The 22,720-nt window shown below is 60.0% G+C and overlaps 1 protein-coding gene across 1 annotated transcript in view; it reads right to left on the bottom strand.

Moving 5' to 3' along the window:
* Positions 1–515: 515 nt before the first annotated feature.
* BOP1 (BOP1 ribosomal biogenesis factor) overlaps positions 516–22,720 on the bottom strand; it is a 72,846-nt gene continuing 50,641 nt past the window's right edge. The window contains exons 8-15 of the mRNA XM_083145072.1: positions 21,943–22,104; positions 21,778–21,858; positions 8,451–8,653; positions 8,190–8,370; positions 6,058–6,346; positions 1,986–2,070; positions 985–1,092; positions 516–900 (exon numbers count right to left, since the gene is read on the bottom strand). Of these exons, the coding sequence (XP_083001198.1) occupies positions 747–900; positions 985–1,092; positions 1,986–2,070; positions 6,058–6,346; positions 8,190–8,370; positions 8,451–8,653; positions 21,778–21,858; positions 21,943–22,104 (1,263 nt within the window). The 3' untranslated portion in view covers positions 516–746. The remainder of the gene's footprint in view (positions 901–984; positions 1,093–1,985; positions 2,071–6,057; positions 6,347–8,189; positions 8,371–8,450; positions 8,654–21,777; positions 21,859–21,942; positions 22,105–22,720) is intronic.

Below are 22,720 nucleotides of genomic sequence, written 5' to 3'. Positions count from 1 at the left end.
AATGCTGATGGAGATAGTGGGAGAAGAGGGGATGTTCGGGGGATGGAAGATTAGATGTTCAGTTTTAGCCATGTTTAGTTTCAGGAAGCGTTGGGTCATCCAGGCTGAGATGGCCGTGAGGCATTCGGAGACCTTGGACAGGAGTGATGGGGATAAGTCGGGGGAGGAGAGATAGATTAGGGTATCATCAGCATAAAGGTGGTAATGAAAACCATAGGAGCTGATGAGGGTGCCCAGAGAGGTGGTGTAGAGGGAGAAGAGGAGAGGGCCAAGGACTGACCCTTGGGGAACACCGACTGGCTGCGGGGTAGTAGGAGAGGAGCGATCAGAGAGGTAGGAGGTGAACCAGGAGAAGGCTGGTCAACAGTGTCAAAGGCAGCCAACAGATAACAAGGTTAGAGGCACACAGAGCATCCCCAACTGGCACACACACAGGCTGCTGCCACCAACTGACACAGACCGTTACATGCGGACACACACACCCCGTTACTCACGGACGGACACCATTACTGACAGAGGCATATTGTGCTTTTATTATAAAACGTGGTTACGGTCTGTCCCCATATAATAGTTACAGAGTTGTGTCCTGGCTCACACTGCATAAGGTACTGCACATGTTGTACAACTACAAGTCCCAGCACATTCTCTGCCTATGCTAAACATCACAGGAGGATATTTAACAGGCTGTCAGGAAAACACCGACGCGCTGGTCAGCTGATGACGCCGTATTTCTGCGCTCAGATCCGTTACGTGAACAATCTGACGGTGGCATCAGCCCCAGAGGAGAACACCCAAGGCTGAGTGGGGTGAAAGACAACATCCAGAACGCCCAGGTCTCTGGTGATCTCGTGTCCTCGGAGAACCTTCACTGGTACAATGAGAGGATTCTGCAGAAGGTCGCTGTATGGCGAGAGTCACAGGTTAGAGAAACACGGGACATACATGTACTCAACAGCAGCACACGCCATAGGGAGCATCACTTACTTGTACACCATTCCGTGGCACACGATCACACTGCCATCATCTGATCCGGAGGCAAAGAGCGGGTACTGTCTGTGGTACGACACTGCTCTCAGCGCTTTCCTGTGGTGTCTGTAAGTCAGAGACAAAGCATTAGGCCTGGTGACCCCTCCCCCCCAGACAGACGCTGCTCATCAGGTAACCCCTCCCCCCCAGTCAGACGCTGCTCAGGTAACCCCTCCCCCCCAGACAGACGCTGCTCAGGTAACCCCTCCCCCCCAGTCAGACGCTGCTCATCAGGTAACCCCTCCCCCCCAGTCAGACGCTGCTCAGGTAACCCCTCCCACCCAGACAGACGCTGCTCAGGTAACACCCCCCCCCACAGTCAGACGCTGCTCAGGTAACACCCCCCCCCCAGACAGACGCTGCTCAGGTAACCCCTCCCCCCCAGTCAGACGCTGCTCAGGTAACCCCTCCCCCCCAGACAGACGCTGCTCAGGTAACACACCCCCCCCCCCCAGACAGACGCTGCTTAGGTAACCTCTCCCCCCCAGTCAAACGCTGCTCATCAGGTAACCCCTCCCCCCCAGTCAGACGCTGCTCAGGTAACCCCTCCCACCCAGACAGACGCTGCTCAGGTAACCCCCCCCCACAGTCAGACGCTGCTCAGGTAACCCCTCCCCCACAGTCAGACGCTGCTCAGGTAACCCCTCCCCCACAGTCAGACGCTGCTCAGGTAACCCCCCCCCCCCCCCCAGACAGACGCTGCTCAGGTAACCCCCCCCCCAGTCAGACGCTGCTCAACAGGTAACCCCTCCCACCCAGACAGACGCTGCTCATCAGGTAACCCCTCCCCCCCAGACAGACGCTGCTCAGGTAACCCCTCCCACCCAGACAGACGCTGCTCAGGGAACACCCCCCCCCCAGACAGACGCTGCTCAGGTAACCCCTCCCCCACAGTCAGACGCTGCTCAGGTAACCCCTCCCCCACAGTCAGACGCTGCTCAGGTAACCCCTCCTCTCACCTCAGCACTTTGTATGGCTTCGTGGATAGATCCATATCAAACCAGGCCAGCTTGGAGTCATAACTACCACATATTAGATTGTCACCTGCAAGAGAAAAATCCGGAGGTAACCTACGTGCCAAATGACACCACTCCCATCCTTCACTAACAATCCAGCCCTGAACTGGCCGCCCCACCCTGCCACGGCCCCGCACTGATGACCCCTGCCATCCCCACCACTACTGCCTCGCTCTAGACATCGCCACCATTAGCCATCCCCACCACCAGCTCCCCGCACTAGACATCCCCGCCACCAGCGCCCCGCATGAGCCATCCTCGCCACCAGCGCCCCGCATGAGCCATCCCCGCCACCAGCGCCCCGCATGAGCCATCCCCGCCACCAGCGCCCCGCATGAGCCATCCCCGCCACCAGCGCCCCGCATGAGCCATCCCCGCCACCAGCGCCCCGCATGAGCCATCCCCGCCACCAGCGCCCCGCATGAGCCATCCTCGCCACTACCGCCCCGCATGAGCCATCCTCGCCACCAGCGCCCCGCATGAGCCATCCCCGCCACCAGCGCCCCGCATGAGCCATCCTCGCCACCAGCGCCCCGCATGAGCCATCCTCGCCACTACCGCCCCGCATGAGCCATCCTCGCCACCAGCGCCCCGCAAGAGTCACCAGCGCCCAGCACGAGCCATCCCCACCCCGCACTAGCCATCCCCGCCAATAGCGTCCTGCACTAGCCATCCCCGCCACCAGCGAACCGCACTAGCCATCCCCGCCACTACCGCCCCGCACTAGCCATCCCCGCCACTAGTGCCCCGCACTACACATCCCCGCCACTACCGCCCCGCACTAGACATCCCCACCACTACCGCTCCCGCACCAGACATCCCCGCCACTACGCCCCGCACCAGACATCCCCGCCACTACGCCCCGCACCAGACATCCCCGCCACTACGCCCCGCACCAGACATCCCCGCCACTACGCCCCGCACCAGACATCCCCGCCACTACGCCCCGCACCAGCCATCCTCGCCACTACGCCCCGCACCAGACATCCCCGCCACTACCGCTCCCGACACTAGACATCCCCGCCACTACCGCCCGCATTAGACATCCCCGCCACTACCGCCCCGCACTAGCTATCCCCGCCACTACCGCCCCACACTAGACATTCCCGCCACTACCGCTCTGCACAACACATCCCCGCCACTACCGCCCCGCACTAGACATCCCCGCCACTACCGCCCGCATTAGACATCCCCGCCACTACCGCCCCGCACTAGCTATTCCCGCCACTACCGCCCCGCACTAGACATTCCCGCCTCTACCGCCCCGCACTAGACATCCCTGCCACTACCGCCCCGCACTAGACATCCCCGCCACTACCGCCCCGCTCTAGACATCTCCACCATTAGCCATCCCCGCCACCAGCGCCCCGCACTAGACATCCCCGCCACTACCGCTCCCGCACCAGACATCCCCGCCACTACGCCCCGCACCAGACATCCCCGCCACTACGCCCCGCACCAGACATCCCCGCCACTACGCCCCGCACCAGACATCCCCGCCACTACGCCCCGCACCAGACATCCCCGCCACTACGCCCCGCACTAGCCATCCTCGCCACTACGCCCCGCACCAGACATCCCCGCCACTACCGCTCCCGACACTAGACATCCCCGCCACTACCGCCCGCATTAGACATCCCCGCCACTACCGCCCCGCACTAGCTATCCCCGCCACTACCGCCCCACACTAGACATTCCCGCCACTACCGCTCTGCACAACACATCCCCGCCACTACCGCCCCGCACTAGACATCCCCGCCACTACCGCCCGCATTAGACATCCCCGCCACTACCGCCCCGCACTAGCTATTCCCGCCACTACCGCCCCGCACTAGACATTCCCGCCTCTACCGCCCCGCACTAGACATCCCTGCCACTACCGCCCCGCACTAGACATCCCCGCCACTACCGCCCCGCTCTAGACATCTCCACCATTAGCCATCCCCGCCACCAGCGCCCCGCACTAGACATCCCCGCCACTACCGCTCCCGCACTAGACATCCCCGCCACTACCGCTCCCGCACTAGACATCCCTGCCACTACCGCTCCCGCACTAGACATCCCCGCCACTACCGCTCCACACTAGACATCCCCGCCACTAACACACTGCACTAGCCATCCCTGCCCCGCACTACTTGTGTCCAGTAACTGCAGCTCTGTGCTGGGCTGCTCTTTGTACTAGGACCCCTAACATGTAGTTCCTAACAGAATGTACTAGCGGTATCAGGGGCCACACTGCCTGTTCCCCACAACCCAGGGCTACACCACACGTACCGCGTATCTTCTAACGTTTATCCTGGTACCACACAGTGGTATCCTGAACCCTCAACTACAGGTGCACCACCAGCCCATACACTGCTGAGGTAATCCCGAGTTACTGGCAGGACCCTCACCTGAGGAGTGCGCGGCCATCTTATATAATGCCAGGGTAATCCTGTGTGACTGGCAGGGGTGCACCACCATCTTATATACTGCCAGGGTAATCCTGTGTGACTGGCAGGACCCTCACCTGCGGGGTGCACGGCAATGCTGGAGATCCACTTGCAGTTAGCACGAGCCAGCCCCGCCACCAGCGACCCGCATGACCCAGCCCCGCCACCAGCGCCCCGCATGAGCCATCCTCGCCACCAGCGCCCCGCATGAGCCATCCTCGCCCCGCATGAGCCATCCTCGCCACCAGCGCCCCGCATGAGCCATCCTCACCACCAGCGCCCCGCAAGAGTCACCAGCGCCCCGCACGAGCCATCCCCACCCCGCACTAGCCATCCCCGCCACCAGCGCCCCGCATGAGCCATCCCCGCCAATAGCGTCCCGCACTAGCCATCCCCAGCGCCCCGCACTAGCCATCCCCGCCACCAGCGAACCGCACTAGCCATCCCCAGCGCCCCGCACTAGCCATCCCCGCCACCAGCGAACCGCACTAGCCATCCCCGCCACTACCGCCCCGCACTAGCCATCCCCGCCACTACCGCCCCGCAATAGCCATCCCCGCCACTAGTGCCCCGCACTACACATCCCCGCTACTACCACCCCGCACTACACATCTCCGCCACTACCGCTCCCGCACTAGACATCCCCGCCACTACGCCCCGCACTAGCCATCCTCACCACTACCGCTCCCGCACTAGACAGCCCCGCCACTACCGCTCCCGCACTAGACATCCCCGCCACTACCGCCCCGCACTAGCTATCCCCGCCACTACCGCCCGCACTAGCCATCCCCGCCACTAGACATCCCCGCCACTACCGCACTAGACATCCCCGCCACTACCGCCCCGCACTAGACATCCCCGCCACTACCGCCGCGCACTAGACATCCCCACCACTACCGCCCCGCACTAGCTATCCCCGCCACTACCGCCCCGCACTAGCTATCCCCGCCACTACCGCCCCGCACAACACATCCCCGCCACTACCGCCCCGCACTAGACATCCCCGCCACTACCGCCCCGCATTAGACATCCCCGCCACTACCGCCCCGCACTAGCTATCCCCGCCACTACCGCCCCGCACTAGACATTCCCGCCTCTACCGCCCCGCACTAGACATCCCCCGCCACTACCGCCCCGCACTAGCCATCCCTGCCACTACCACCCCGCATTAGACATCCCCGCCACTACCGCCCCGCACTAGCTATCCCAGCCACTACCGCTCCCGCACTAGACATCCCCGCCACTACCGCCCCGCTCTAGACATCGCCACCATTAGCCATCCCCGCCACCAGTGCCCCGCACTAGACATCCCCCGCCACTACCGCTCCCGCACTAGACATCCCCGCAACTACCGCTCCCGCACAAGACATCCCCGCCACTACCGCTCCCGCACTAGACATCTTATATACTGCCAGGGTAAACATGCACCCCCATCTTGTATACTGCCAGGGTAATCCTGCGTGACTGGCAGGGGTGCACGGCCATCTTATATACTGCCAGGGTAATCCTGTGTGGCTGGCAGGGGTGCACCACCATCTTCTATACTGCCAGGGGTAATCCTGCGTGACTGGCAGGACCCTCACCTGCGGGGTGCACGGCAATGCTGGAGATCCACTTGCAGTTAGCGAGCAGTTTCTTGGAGAGTTCCTGCTTCAGCAGGTTATAGACCCGGACGTATCTCTGGGTGGCCACAAAGAAGAAGGGGCGAGTTGGGTGGAACAGGACGCGCTGCACTTGGCCTTTGTTTTTGCGGAAGGGGTTCTGGCTTCGTCTCTGGCTGAGCTGGTGTATGAGGACCTGAGAGCTTCCATTATCCGGGAGAGTCACTGCAAAATAGTCACCTCGGCCGTGCCAGGTCACCTGCTTCACAGCCTGGGAGAGAGGGCGCACAAGGTTACCAAGGGGGGGTGTGGTACAGAGTGGGGGAGCAGGGTGAGGGGGGAAGAAGGTACAGAGTGGGGGGCAGGGTGAGGGGGGAAGCAGGTACAGAGTGGGGGAGCAGGGTGAGAAGGGAAGCAGGTACAGAGTGGGGGGCGTGGGCGGGGCAAGGGGGGAAGCAGGTTCAGAGTGGGGGGCAGGGCAGGGTGGGGGGCGGTACAGAGTGGGGGGCAGGGTGAGGGGGGAAGCAGGTACAGAATGGGGGGCGGGGGCAGGGGTGAGGGGGAAGCAGGTACAGAATGGGGGGCGGGGCAGGGTGAGGGGGGAAGCAGGTACAGAGTGGGGGGCGGTACAGAGTGGGGGGCAGGGTGAGGGGGGAAGCAGGTACAGAATGGGGGGCGGGGCAGGGTGAGGGGGGAAGCAGTTACAGAGTGGGGGGCAGGGTAAGGGGGGAAGCAGGTACAGAGTGGGGGGCGGGGCGAGGGGCAGGTGGGTGGTACAGAGTGGGGAGCAGGGTGAGGGGGGAAGCAGGTACAGAATGGGGGGGCGGGGCAGGGTGAGGGGGGAAGCTGGTACAGAATGGGGGGGGGGCGTGGGCAGGGTGAGGGGGGAAGCAGGTACAGAGTGGGGGGCGGGGCAGGGTGAGGGGGGAAGCAGGTACAGAGTGGGGGGCGGGGCAGGGTGAGGGGGGAAGCAGGTACAGAGTGGGGGGCGGGGCAGGGGGGAAGCTGGTACAGAATGGGGGGGGGGCGTGGGCAGGGTGAGGGGGGAAGCAGGTACAGAGTGGGGGGCGGGGCAGGGTGAGGGGGGAAGCAGGTACAGAGTGGGGGGGGAAGCAGGTACAGAGTGGGGGAGCAGGGTGAGGGGGGAAGCTGGTACAGAATGGGGGGAGGGCGTGGGCAGGGTGAGGGGGGAAGCAGGTACAGAGTGGGGGGCGGGGCAGGGTGAGGGGGGAAGCAGGTACAGAGTGGGGGGAAGCAGGTACAGAGTGGGGGGAGCAGGGTGAGGGGGGAAGCAGGTACAGAGTGGGGGCGTGGGCAGGGTGAGGGGGAAGCAGGCACAGAGTGGGGGGGGAAGCAGGTACAGAGTGGGGGAGCAGGGTGAGGGGGGAAGCAGGTACAGAGTGGGGGGGCGGGGGCAGGGTGAGGGGGGAAGCAGGTACAGAATGGGGGGGGGGGCAGGGTGAGGGGGGAAGCAGGTACAGAATGGGGGGGGCGGGGGCAGGGTGAGGGGGAAGCAGGTACAGAGTGGGGGCGGGGCAGGGTGAGGGGGGAAGCAGGTACAGAGTGGGGGGTGGGGCAGGGTGAGGGGGGAAGCTGGTACAGAATTGGGGGCGGGGCAGGGTGAGGGGGGAAGCAGGTAAAGAATGGGGGGTGGGGGCAGGGTGAGGGGGGAAGCAGGTACAGAGTGGGGGAGCAGGGTGAGGGGGGAAGCAGGTACAGAGTGGGGGAGCAGGGTGAGGGGGGAAGCAGGTACAGAATGGGGGGGCGGGGGCAGGGGGGAAGCAGGTACAGAATGGGGGGGCGGGGCAGGGTGAGAGGGGAAGCAGGTACAGAGTGGGGGGTGGGGCAGGGTGAGGGGGGAAGCTGGTACAGAATTGGGGGCGGGGCAGGGTGAGGGGGAAGCAGGTAAAGAATGGGGGTGGGGGCAGGGTGAGGGGGGAAGCAGGTACAGAGTGGGGGAGCAGGGTAAATGGGGGAGCAGGGTGAGGGGGGAAGCAGGTGCAGAATGGGGGGGCGGGGCGGGGGCAGGGGGGAAGCAGGTACAGAATGGGGGGGGGCGTGGGCAGGGTGAGGGGGGAAGCAGGCGCTGCCAGGGGCAGGATAGGGAGGCTTGCCTTTTCGTGCTGTATGCGGAGACGCAGCCCCTGCTCGTACTCTGCTCCCTCTGCTGGTTCCCACTTCACTGGCTGCTTCCTCTCCTCCTCGGGAGCCTGGTACGCCCCCACGTGCTGATCGGTGGTACTGCAAAGATGACGGTCTCCAAGTCCTGGGTTAAATATAATGACAGCGCGTTCCCTGCGGGTGACAATCCGTGTAAGTGGTCATACATGTACATAGCGTGACAGGAACACAATGTTATCATACAGATTACTCACACGCACGCCGCCACCAGGACCAGCGACAGGTTCGGGTTCCAGCTCACGCTCTTAACGGCCTCGTCCAGAGACACGGACTTCATACAGCGACCGGAACAGACTTCCCAGAACCTCATCGTACAGTCATCCGACCCCGAGACGATCCACTGTCCGCTGGGCGAGACGCTGATACAGCGCACAAGGTCTGTGTGTCCACGGTACACCTGTGCGAGGCACCACACAGAGGTATAGAGACGGGGAGGTACAGCATGAGGCACCACACAGAGGTATAGAAACGGGGAGGAGGCCCCACACAGAGGTATAGAGACGGGGAGGTACAGCATGAGGCACCACACAGAGGTATAGAGATGGGAGGTACAGCATGAGGCACCACACAGAGGTATAGAGATGGGGAGGAGGCACCACACAGAGGTATAGAGATGGGGAGGTACAGCATGAGGCACCACACAGAGGTATAGAGACGGGGAGGTACAGCATGAGGCACCACACAGAGGTATAGAGATGGGGAGGAGGCACCACACAGAGGTATAGAGATGGGGAGGATGCACCACACAGAGGTATAGAGACGGGGAGGAGGCACCACACAGAGGTATAGAGACGGGGAGGTACAGCCCGAGGCACCACACAGAGGTATAGAGACGGGGAGGTACAGCCCGAGGCACCACACAGAGGTATAGAGACGGGGGAGGTACAGCACGAGGCACCACACAGAGGTATAGAGACGGGGAGGTACAGCACGAGGCACCACACAGAGGTATAGAGATGGGGAGGAGGCACCACACAGAGGTATAGAGACGGGGAGGTACAGCCTGAGGCACCACACAGAGGTATAGAGATGGGGAGGAGGCACCACACAGAGGTATAGAGACGGGGAGGTACAGCATGAGGCACCACACAGAGGTATAGAGACGGGGAGGTACAGCCCGAGGCACCACACAGAGGTATAGAGACGGGGAGGTACAGCATGAGGCACCACACAGAGGTATAGAGATGGGGAGGAGGCACCACACAGAGGTATAGAGACGGGGAGGTACAGCCTGAGGCACCACACAGAGGTATAGAGATGGGGAGGAGGCACCACACAGAGGTATAGAGATGGGGAGGTACAGCATGAGGCACCAACACAGAGGTATAGAGACGGGGAGGTACAGCATGAGGCACCACACAGAGGTATAGAGACGGGGAGGTACAGCATGAGGCACCACACAGAGGTATAGAGATGGGGAGGTACAGCCCGAGGCACCACACAGAGTATAGAAACGGGGAGGTACAGCATGAGGCACCACACAGAGGTATAGAGACGGGGAGGTACAGCCCGAGGCACCACAACAGAGGTATAGAGACGGGAGGTACAGCATGAGGCACCACACAGAGGTATAGAGATGGGGAGGTTCAGCCAGAGGCACCACACAGAGGTATAGAAACGGGGAGGTACAGCATGAGGCACCACACAGAGGTATAGAGACGGGGAGGTACAGCCCGAGGCACCACACAGAGGTATAGAGACGGGGAGGTACAGCATGAGGCACCACACAGAGGTATAGAGATGGGGAGGAGGCACCACACAGAGGTATAGAGACGGGGAGGAGGCACCACACAGAGGTATAGAGACGGGGAGGTACAGCATGAGGCACCACAGAGGTATAGAGACGGGGAGGTACAGCCCGAGGCACCACACAGAGGTATAGAGACGGGGAGGTACAGCATGAGGCACCACATAGAGGTATAGAGACGGGAAGATACAGCACGAGGCACCACACAGAGGTATAGAGACGGGGAGGTACAGCACGAGGCACCACACAGAGGTATAGAGACGGGGAGGTACAGCCCGAGGCACCACACAGAGGTATAGAGACGGGGAGGTACAGCCCGAGGCACCACACAGAGGTATAGAGATGGGGAGGAGGCACCACACAGAGGTATAGAGACGGTGAGGTACAGCCCGAGGCACCACACAGAGGTATAGAGACGGGGAGGTACAGCCCGAGGCACCACACAGAGGTATAGAGACGGGAGGTACAGCATGAGGCACCACACAGAGGTATAGAGATTGGGAGGAGGCACCACACAGAGGTATAGAGACGGGGAGGTACAGCATGAGGCACCACACAGAGGTATAGAGACGGGGAGGTACAGCCCGAGGCACCACACAGAGGTATAGAGACGGGGAGGTACAGCATGAGGCACCACACAGAGGTATAGAGATGGGAGGAGGCACCACACAGAGGTATAGAGACGGGGAGGTACAGCACGAGGCACCACACAGAGGTATAGAGACGGGGAGGTACAGCATGAGGCACCACACAGAGGTATAGAGACGGGGAGGTACAGCATGAGGCACCACACAGAGGTATAGAGACGGGGAGGTACAGCATGAGGCACCACACAGAGGTATAGAGACGGGGAGGTACAGCCCGAGGCACCACACAGAGGTATAGAGACGGGAGGTACAGCACGAGGCACCACACAGAGGTATAGAGACGGGGAGGTACAGCACGAGGCACCACACAGAGGTATAGAGACGGGGAGGTACAGCCCGAGGCACCACACAGAGGTATAGAGATGGGGAGGAGGCACCACACAGAGGTATAGAGACAGGGAGGTACAGCACAAGGCACCACACAGAGGTATAGAGATGGGGAGGAGGCACCACACAGAGGTATAGAGACGGGGAGGTACAGCCCGAGGCACAACACAGAGGTATAGAGATGGGGAGGTACAGAACGAGGCACCACACAGAGGTATAGAGACGGGGAGGTACAGCATGAGGCACCACACAGAGGTATAGAGACGGGGAGGCACAGCATGAGGCACCACACAGAGGTATAGAGATGGGGAGGCACAGCATGAGGCACCACACAGAGGTATAGAGACGGGGAGGTACAGCATGAGGCACCACACAGAGGTATAGAGACGGGGAGGTACAGCCCGAGGCACAACACAGAGGTATAGAGATGGGGAGGTACAGCACGAGGCACCACACAGACGTATAGAGACGGGGAGGTACAGCATGAGGCACCACACAGAGGTATAGAGACGGGGAGGTACAGCATGAGGCACCACACAGAGGTATAGAGACGGGGAGGTACAGCCCGAGGCACAACACAGAGGTATAGAGACGGGGAGGTACAGCCCGAGGCACCACACAGAGGTATAGAGACGGGGAGGTACAGCATGAGGCACCACACAGAGGTATAGAGACGGGGAGGTACAGCCCGAGGCACAACACAGAGGTATAGAGACAGGGAGGTACAGCCCGAGGCACCACACAGAGGTATAGAGACGGGGAGGTACAGCCCGAGGCACCACACAGAGGTATAGAGACGGGGAGGTACAGCATGAGGCACCACACAGAGGTATAGAGACGGGGAGGTACAGCCCGAGGCACCACACAGAGGTATAGAGACGGGGAGGTACAGCCCGTGGCACCACACACAGGTATAGAGACGGGGAGGTACAGCATGAGGCACCACACAGAGGTATAGAGATGGGGAGGAGGCACCACACAGAGGTATAGAGACGAGGAGGAGGCACAGCATGAGGCACCACACAGAGGTATAGAGACGGGGAGGTACAGCCTGAGGCACCACACAGAGGTATAGAGACGGGGAGGTACAGCCTGAGGCACCACACAGAGGTATAGAGACGGGGAGGTACAGCCCGTGGCACCACACACAGGTATAGAGACGGGGAGGTACAGCATGAGGCACCACACAGAGGTATAGAGATGGGGAGGAGGCACCACACAGAGGTATAGAGACGAGGAGGAGGCACAGCATGAGGCACCACACAGAGGTATAGAGACGGGGAGGTACAGCCTGAGGCACCACACAGAGGTATAGAGACGGGGAGGTACAGCCTGAGGCACCACACAGAGGTATAGAGATGGGGAGGTACAGCCCGAGGCACCACATAGAGGTATAGAGACGGGGAGGTACAGCACGAGGCACCACACAGAGGTATAGAGACGGGGAGGTACAGCACGAGGCACCACACAGAGGTATAGAGACGGGGAGGTACAGCATGAGGCACCACACAGAGGTATAGAGACGGGGAGGTACAGCCCGAGGCACCACACAGAGGTATAGAGACGGGGAGGTACAGCCCGTGGCACCACACACAGGTATAGAGACGGGGAGGTACAGCATGAGGCACCACACAGAGGTATAGAGATGGGGAGGAGGCACCACACAGAGGTATAGAGACGAGGAGGAGGCACAGCATGAGGCACCACACAGAGGTATAGAGACGGGGAGGTACAGCCTGAGGCACCACACAGAGGTATAGAGACGGGGAGGTACAGCATGAGGCACCACACAGAGGTATAGAGACGGGGAGGTACAGCCCGTGGCACCACACACAGGTATAGAGACGGGGAGGTACAGCATGAGGCACCACACAGAGGTATAGAGATGGGGAGGAGGCACCACACAGAGGTATAGAGACGAGGAGGAGGCACAGCATGAGGCACCACACAGAGGTATAGAGACGGGGAGGTACAGCCTGAGGCACCACACAGAGGTATAGAGACGGGGAGGTACAGCCTGAGGCACCACACAGAGGTATAGAGATGGGGAGGTACAGCCCGAGGCACCACATAGAGGTATAGAGACGGGGAGGTACAGCACGAGGCACCACACAGAGGTATAGAGACGGGGAGGTACAGCACGAGGCACCACACAGAGGTATAGAGACGGGGAGGTACAGCACGAGGCACCACACAGAGGTATAGAGACGGGGAGGTACAGCACGAGGCACCACACAGAGGTATAGAAACGGGGAGGTACAGCCCGAGGCACCACACAGAGGTATAGAAACGGAGAGGTACAGCCCGAGGCACCACACAGAGGTATAGAGACGGGGAGGTACAGCCCGAGGCACCACACAGAGGTATAGAGACGGGGAGGTACAGCACGAGGCACCACACAGAGGTATAGAGACGGGGAGGTACAGCCCGAGGCACCACACAGAGGTATAGAGACGGGGAGGTACAGCACGAGGCACCACACAGAGGTATAGAGACGGGGAGGTACAGCACGAGGCACCACACAGAGGTATAGAGACGGGGAGGTACAGCACGAGGCACCACACAGAGGTATAGAGACGGGGAGGTACAGCCCGAGGCACCACACAGAGGTATAGAGACGGGGAGGTACAGCCCGAGGCACCACACAGAGGTATAGAGACGGGGAGGTACAGCATGAGGCACCACACAGAGGTATAGAGACGGGAGGTACAGCATGAGGCACCACACAGAGGTATAGAGATGGGGAGGAGGCACCACACAGAGGTATAGAGACGGGGAGGTACAGCCTGAGGCACCACACAGAGGTATAGAGATGGGGAGGAGGCACCACACAGAGGTATAGAGACGGGGAGGTACAGCCCGAGGCACCACACAGAGGTATAGAGACGGGGAGGTACAGCCCGAGGCACCACACAGAGGTATAGAGACGGGGAGGTACAGCATGAGGCACCACACAGAGGTATAGAGACGGGGAGGTACAGCATGAGGCACCACACAGAGGTATAGAGATGGGGAGGAGGCACCACACAGAGGTATAGAGACGGGGAGGTACAGCCTGAGGCACCACACAGAGGTATAGAGATGGGGAGGAGGCACCACACAGAGGTATAGAGACGGGGAGGTACAGCCCGAGGCACCACACAGAGGTATAGAGACGGGGAGGTACAGCCCGTGGCACCACACACAGGTATAGAGACGGGGAGGTACAGCATGAGGCACCACACAGAGGTATAGAGATGGGGAGGAGGCACCACACAGAGGTATAGAGACGAGGAGGAGGCACAGCATGAGGCACCACACAGAGGTATAGAGACGGGGAGGTACAGCCTGAGGCACCACACAGAGGTATAGAGACGGGGAGGTACAGCCTGAGGCACCACACAGAGGTATAGAGACGGGGAGGTACAGCCCGTGGCACCACACACAGGTATAGAGACGGGGAGGTACAGCATGAGGCACCACACAGAGGTATAGAGATGGGGAGGAGGCACCACACAGAGGTATAGAGACGAGGAGGAGGCACAGCATGAGGCACCACACAGAGGTATAGAGACGGGGAGGTACAGCCTGAGGCACCACACAGAGGTATAGAGACGGGGAGGTACAGCCTGAGGCACCACACAGAGGTATAGAGATGGGGAGGTACAGCCCGAGGCACCACATAGAGGTATAGAGACGGGGAGGTACAGCACGAGGCACCACACAGAGGTATAGAGACGGGGAGGTACAGCACGAGGCACCACACAGAGGTATAGAGACGGGGAGGTACAGCATGAGGCACCACACAGAGGTATAGAGACGGGGAGGTACAGCCCGAGGCACCACACAGAGGTATAGAGACGGGGAGGTACAGCCCGTGGCACCACACACAGGTATAGAGACGGGGAGGTACAGCATGAGGCACCACACAGAGGTATAGAGATGGGGAGGAGGCACCACACAGAGGTATAGAGACGAGGAGGAGGCACAGCATGAGGCACCACACAGAGGTATAGAGACGGGGAGGTACAGCCTGAGGCACCACACAGAGGTATAGAGACGGGGAGGTACAGCATGAGGCACCACACAGAGGTATAGAGACGGGGAGGTACAGCCCGTGGCACCACACACAGGTATAGAGACGGGGAGGTACAGCATGAGGCACCACACAGAGGTATAGAGATGGGGAGGAGGCACCACACAGAGGTATAGAGACGAGGAGGAGGCACAGCATGAGGCACCACACAGAGGTATAGAGACGGGGAGGTACAGCCTGAGGCACCACACAGAGGTATAGAGACGGGGAGGTACAGCCTGAGGCACCACACAGAGGTATAGAGATGGGGAGGTACAGCCCGAGGCACCACATAGAGGTATAGAGACGGGGAGGTACAGCACGAGGCACCACACAGAGGTATAGAGACGGGGAGGTACAGCACGAGGCACCACACAGAGGTATAGAGACGGGGAGGTACAGCACGAGGCACCACACAGAGGTATAGAGACGGGGAGGTACAGCACGAGGCACCACACAGAGGTATAGAAACGGGGAGGTACAGCCCGAGGCACCACACAGAGGTATAGAAACGGAGAGGTACAGCCCGAGGCACCACACAGAGGTATAGAGACGGGGAGGTACAGCCCGAGGCACCACACAGAGGTATAGAGACGGGGAGGTACAGCACGAGGCACCACACAGAGGTATAGAGACGGGGAGGTACAGCCCGAGGCACCACACAGAGGTATAGAGACGGGGAGGTACAGCACGAGGCACCACACAGAGGTATAGAGACGGGGAGGTACAGCACGAGGCACCACACAGAGGTATAGAGACGGGGAGGTACAGCACGAGGCACCACACAGAGGTATAGAGACGGGGAGGTACAGCCCGAGGCACCACACAGAGGTATAGAGACGGGGAGGTACAGCCCGAGGCACCACACAGAGGTATAGAGACGGGGAGGTACAGCATGAGGCACCACACAGAGGTATAGAGACGGGGAGGTACAGCATGAGGCACCACACAGAGGTATAGAGATGGGGAGGAGGCACCACACAGAGGTATAGAGACGGGGAGGTACAGCCTGAGGCACCACACAGAGGTATAGAGATGGGGAGGAGGCACCACACAGAGGTATAGAGACGGGGAGGTACAGCATGAGGCACCACACAGAGGTATAGAGACGGGGAGGTACAGCATGAGGCACCACACAGAGGTATAGAGACGGGGAGGTACAGCATGAGGCACCACATAGAGGTATAGAGATGGGGAGGTACAGCCCGAGGCACCACACAGAGGTATAGAAACGGGGAGGTACAGCATGAGGCACCACACAGAGGTATAGAGACGGGGAGGTACAGCCCGAGGCACCACACAGAGGTATAGAGACGGGGAGGTACAGCATGAGGCACCACACAAAGGTATAGAGATGGGGAGGTACAGCCCGAGGCACCACACAGAGGTATAGAGACGGGGAGGTACAGCCCGAGGCACCACACAGAGGTATAGAGACGGGGAGGTACAGCATGAGGCACCACACAGAGGTATAGAGATGGGGAGGAGGCACCACACAGAGGTATAGAGACGGGGAGGAGGCACCACACAGAGGTATAGAGACGGGGAGGTACAGCATGAGGCACCACAGAGGTATAGAGACGGGGAGGTACAGCCCGAGGCACCACACAGAGGTATAGAGACGGGGAGGTACAGCACAAGGCACCACACAGAGGTATAGAGACGGGGAGGTACAGCACGAGGCACCACACAGAGGTATAGAGACGGGGAGGTACAGCCCGAGGCACCACACAGAGGTATAGAGACGGGGAGGTACAGCCCGAGGCACCACACAGAGGTATAGAGACGGGGAGGTACAGCATGAGGCACCACACAGAGGTATAGAGATGGGGAGGAGGCACCACACAGAGGTATAGAGACGGGGAGGTACAGCATGAGGCACCACACAGAGGTATAGAGACGGGGAGGTACAGCCCGAGGCACCACACAGAGGTATAGAGATGGGGAGGTACAGCACGAGGCACCACACAGAGGTATAGAGACGGGGAGGTACAGCATGAGGCACCACACAGAGGTATAGAGACGGGGAGGTACAGCATGAGGCACCACACAGAGGTATAGAGACGGGGAGGTACAGCATGAGGCACCACACAGAGGTATAGAGACGGGGAGGTACAGCATGAGGCACCACACAGAGGTATAGAGACGGGGAGGTACAGCCCGAGGCACCACACAGAGGTATAGAGACGGGGAGGTACAGCACGAGGCACCACACAGAGGTATAGAGACGGGGAGGTACAGCACGAGGCACCACACAGAGGTATAGAGACGGGGAGGTACAGCCCGAGGCACCACACAGAGGTATAGAGATGGGGAGGAGGCACCACACAGAGGTATAGAGACGGGGAGGTACAGCATGAGGCACCACACAGAGGTATAGAGATGGGGAGGAGGCACCACACAGAGGTATAGAGACGGGGAGGTACAGCCCGAGGCACAACACAGAGGTATAGAGATGGGGAGGTACAGCACGAGGCACCACACAGAGGTATAGAGACGGGGAGGTACAGCATGAGGCACCACACAGAGGTATAGAGATGGGGAGGCACAGCATGAGGCACCACACAGAGGTATAGAGACGGGGAGGTACAGCATGAGGCACCACACAGAGGTATAGAGACGGGGAGGTACAGCCCGAGGCACAACACAGAGGTATAGAGATGGGGAGGTACAGCACGAGGCACCACACAGACGTATAGAGACGGGGAGGTACAGCATGAGGCACCACACAGAGGTATAGAGATGGGGAGGTACAGCATGAGGCACCACACAGAGGTATAGAGACGGGGAGGTACAGCCCGAGGCACAACACAGAGGTATAGAGACGGGGAGGTACAGCCCGAGGCACAACACAGAGGTATAGAGATGGGGAGGTACAGCACGAGGCACCACACAGACGTATAGAGACGGGGAGGTACAGCATGAGGCACCACACAGAGGTATAGAGATGGGGAGGTACAGCATGAGGCACCACACAGAGGTATAGAGACGGGGAGGTACAGCCCGAGGCACAACACAGAGGTATAGAGACAGGGAGGTACAGCCCGAGGCACCACACAGAGGTATAGAGACGGGGAGGTACAGCCCGAGGCACCACAAAGAGGTATAGAGACGGGGAGGTACAGCCCGAGGCACCACACACAGGTATAGAGACGGGGAGGTACAGCATGAGGCACCACACAGAGGTATAGAGATGGGGAGGAGGCACCACACAGAGGTATAGAGACGAGGAGGAGGCACAGCATGAGGCACCACACAGAGGTATAGAGACGGGGAGGTACAGCCTGAGGCACCACACAGAGGTATAGAGACGGGGAGGTACAGCCTGAGGCACCACACAGAGGTATAGAGATGGGGAGGTACAGCCCGAGGCACCACACAGAGGTATAGAGACAGGGAGGTACAGCACGAGGCACCACACAGAGGTATAGAGACGGGGAGGTACAGCACGAGGCACCACACAGAGGTATAGAAACGGGGAGGTACAGCCCGAGGCACCACACAGAGGTATAGAGACGGGGAGGTACAGCCCGAGGCACCACACAGAGGTATAGAGACGGGGAGGTACAGCACGAGGCACCACACAGAGGTATAGAGACGGGGAGGTACAGCCCGAGGCACCACACAGAGGTATAGAGACGGGGAGGTACAGCACGAGGCACCACACAGAGGTATAGAGACGGGGAGGTACAGCACGAGGCACCACACAGAGGTATAGAGACGGGGAGGTACAGCCCGAGGCACCACACAGAGGTATAGAGACGGGGAGGTACAGCCCGAGGCACCACACAGAGGTATAGAGACGGGGAGGTACAGCCCGAGGCACCACACAGAGGTATAGAGACGGGGAGGTACAGCACGAGGCACCACACAGAGGTATAGAGACGGGGAGGTACAGCCCGAGGCACCACACAGAGGTATAGAGACGGGGAGGTACAGCCCGAGGCACCACACAGAGGTATAGAGACGGGGAGGTACAGCCCGAGGCACCACACAGAGGTATAGAGACGGGGAGGTACAGCACGAGGCACCACACAGAGGTATAGAGACGGGGAGGTACAGCCCGAGGCACCACACAGAGGTATAGAGACGGGGAGGTACAGCCCGAGGCACCACACAGAGGTATAGAGACGGGGAGGTACAGCCTGAGGCACCACACAGAGGTATAGAGACGGGGAGGTAAAGCATGAGGTACCACACAGCGGTATAGATAAGGGGAGGAGGCACAGGACAAGGCACCACACAGCGGTATAGATAAGGGGAGGAGGCACAGGACAAGGCACCACACAGCTGTATAGATAAGGGGAGGAGGCACAGCGCCAGGCACCACACAGCGCTATAGATAAGGGGAGGAGGCACAGCGCCAGGCACCACACAGCGCTATAGATAAGGGGAGGAGGCACCACACAGAGGTATAGAGACGGGGAGGTACAGCACGAGGCACCACACAGAGGTATAGAGACGGGGAGGTACAGCATGAGGCACCACACAAAGGTATAGAGAAGGGGAGGTACAGCATGAGGCACCACACAGAGGTATAGAGATGGGGAGGCACAGCATGAGGCACCACACAGAGGTATAGAGACGGGGAGGTACAGCATGAGGCACCACACAGAGGTATAGAGACGGGGAGGTACAGCCCGAGGCACAACACAGAGGTATAGAGATGGGGAGGTACAGCACGAGGCACCACACAGACGTATAGAGACGGGGAGGTACAGCATGAGGCACCACACAGAGGTATAGAGATGGGGAGGTACAGCATGAGGCACCACACAGAGGTATAGAGACGGGGAGGTACAGCCCGAGGCACAACACAGAGGTATAGAGACAGGGAGGTACAGCCCGAGGCACCACACAGAGGTATAGAGACGGGGAGGTACAGCCCGAGGCACCACATAGAGGTATAGAGACGGGGAGGTACAGCCCGAGGCACCACACACAGGTATAGAGACGGGGAGGTACAGCATGAGGCACCACACAGAGGTATAGAGATGGGGAGGAGGCACCACACAGAGGTATAGAGACGAGGAGGAGGCACAGCATGAGGCACCACACAGAGGTATAGAGACGGGGAGGTACAGCCTGAGGCACCACACAGAGGTATAGAGACGGGGAGGTACAGCCTGAGGCACCACACAGAGGTATAGAGATGGGGAGGTACAGCCCGAGGCACCACACAGAGGTATAGAGACAGGGAGGTACAGCACGAGGCACCACACAGAGGTATAGAGACGGGGAGGTACAGCACGAGGCACCACACAGAGGTATAGAAACGGGGAGGTACAGCCCGAGGCACCACACAGAGGTATAGAGACGGGGAGGTACAGCCCGAGGCACCACACAGAGGTATAGAGACGGGGAGGTACAGCACGAGGCACCACACAGAGGTATAGAGACGGGGAGGTACAGCCCGAGGCACCACACAGAGGTATAGAGACGGGGAGGAGGCACAGCATGAGGCACCACACAGAGGTATAGAGACGGGGAGGTACAGCATGAGGCACCACACAGAGGTATAGAGACGGGGAGGTAAAGCATGAGGCACCACACAGAGGTATAGATATGGGGAGGAGGCACCACACAGAGGTATAGATACAGGAAGGAGGCACCACCACACAGAGGTATAGAGACGGGAAGGAGGCACAGCAGGAGGCACCACACAGAGGTATAGATACGGGGAGGAGGCACAGCATGAGGCACCACACAGAGGTATAGATATGGGGAGGAGGCACAGCATGAGGCACCACACAGAGGTATAGATACGGGGAGGAGGCACAGCATGAGGCACCACACAGAGGTATAGATACGGGGAGGCACAGCACGAGGCACCACACAGAGGTATAGATATGGGTAGGAGGCACAGCGCGAGGCACCGGCAGTACAGATACAGGGAGGTACAGCATGAGGCACCACACAGAAGTATAGATAGGGTGAAGGAGGCACAGGACAAGGTACCACACAGCGGTGTAGATAAGGGGAGGAGGCACAGTGCCAGGCACCACACAGCGGTATAGATAAGGGGAGGAGGCACAGCGCCAGGCACCACACAGCGCTATAGATAAGGGGAGGAGGCACCACACAGCGGAAGAGATAAGGGGAAGGAGGCACAGGACGAGGCACCGCACAGCTTTATAGATAAGGGTAGGCGGCACAGTGCCAGGCACCACACAGCGCTATAGATAAGGGGAGGAGGCACCACACAGCAGAAGAGATAAGGGGAAGGAGGCACAGGACGAGGCACCGCACAGCTTTATAGATAAGGGTAGGCGGCACAGTGCCAGGCACCACAGAGCAGTATAGATAAGGGTAGGCGGCACAGTGCCAGGCACCACAGAGCAGTATAGATAAGGGGAGGAGGCACAGGACGAGGCACCACACAGCGGTGTAGATATGGGGAGGAGGCACAGCATGAGGCACCACACAGCGGTATAGACATGGGGAGGAGGCACAGGACGAGGCACCACACAGCGGTGTAGATATGGGGAGGAGGCACCACACAGTGGTATAGATAAGGGGAGGAGGCACCACACAGCGGTATAGATAAGTGGAGGAGGCACAGGACCAGGCACCACACAGCGGTATAGATAAAGGGAGGAGGCACCACACAGCGGTATAGATAAAGGGAGGAGGCACCACACAGTGGTATAGATAAGGGGAGGAGGCACAGGACGAGGCACCACACAGCGGTGTAGGAACAGAAGGTGCAGGGCTGATGGAGGTAGCACAGCGCTGAGAATACGTACCATAGACTGTGTAGTCGGGAACGGCTGCAGATTTCGGGGTTTGGGAAGTTTGGGGATCAGATCCTCAGGATCCACATTTACCTAGATAAGAGAAAGGAGATTATAGGTCCTGCTTCAGTCCTCGCAGCGCCAATCGGCAAGTCCCCGCAGCGCCAATCCACCTACCCTCATCTTCCTCTGGCGAGGACACAGGTAAAGGTCCAGACAGCGCTCAAATCGTTCATGTATGAAGCGAGAATACGCGGGCACTGCGCGCAGGCAGCCATATTGCTTGGGCAGGAAGGGTAACTTTCTGTCCTCCGGATCCAGCTGCTCCCAGGCCAATTTCTGGAGGCGGAGACAGGAGAAGAGGGAGTGACATCACATACAGTACGGGGCCTGGAGTGCACCCGAGGCGGTGACATCACATACAGTACGGGGCCTGGAGCGCACCCGAGGCGGGGACATCACATACAGTACGGGGCCTGGAGTGCACCCGAGGCGGTGACATCACATACAGTACGGGGCCTGGAGTGCACCCGAGGCGGTGACATCACATACAGTACGGGGCCTGGAGTGCACCCGAGGCGGTGACATCACATACAGTACGGGGCCTTGAGTGCACCCGAGGCGGTGACATCACATACAGTACAGGACCTGGAGTGTACCCGAGGCGGTGACATCACATACAGTACGGGGCCTTGAGTGCACCCGAGGTGGTGACATCACATACAGTACAGGGCCTGGAGTGCACCCGAGGCGGTGACATCACATACAGTACAGGGCCTGGAGTGCACCCGAGGCGGTGACATCACATACAGAACGGGGCCTTGAGTGCACCCGAGGCGGTGACATCACATACAGTACAGGGCCTGGAGTGTACCCGAGGCGGTGACATCACATACAGTACGGGCCTGGAGTGCACCCGAGGCGGTGACATCACATACAGTACGGGCCTGGAGTG

This window comes from Crinia signifera, chromosome 5 (genome assembly GCF_055691185.1).
Source record: "Crinia signifera chromosome 5, ASM5569118v1, whole genome shotgun sequence".
In the NCBI taxonomy this organism is placed as follows: domain Eukaryota; kingdom Metazoa; phylum Chordata; class Amphibia; order Anura; family Myobatrachidae; genus Crinia; species Crinia signifera.
This window is presented reverse-complemented; position numbering and strand designations above follow the sequence as displayed.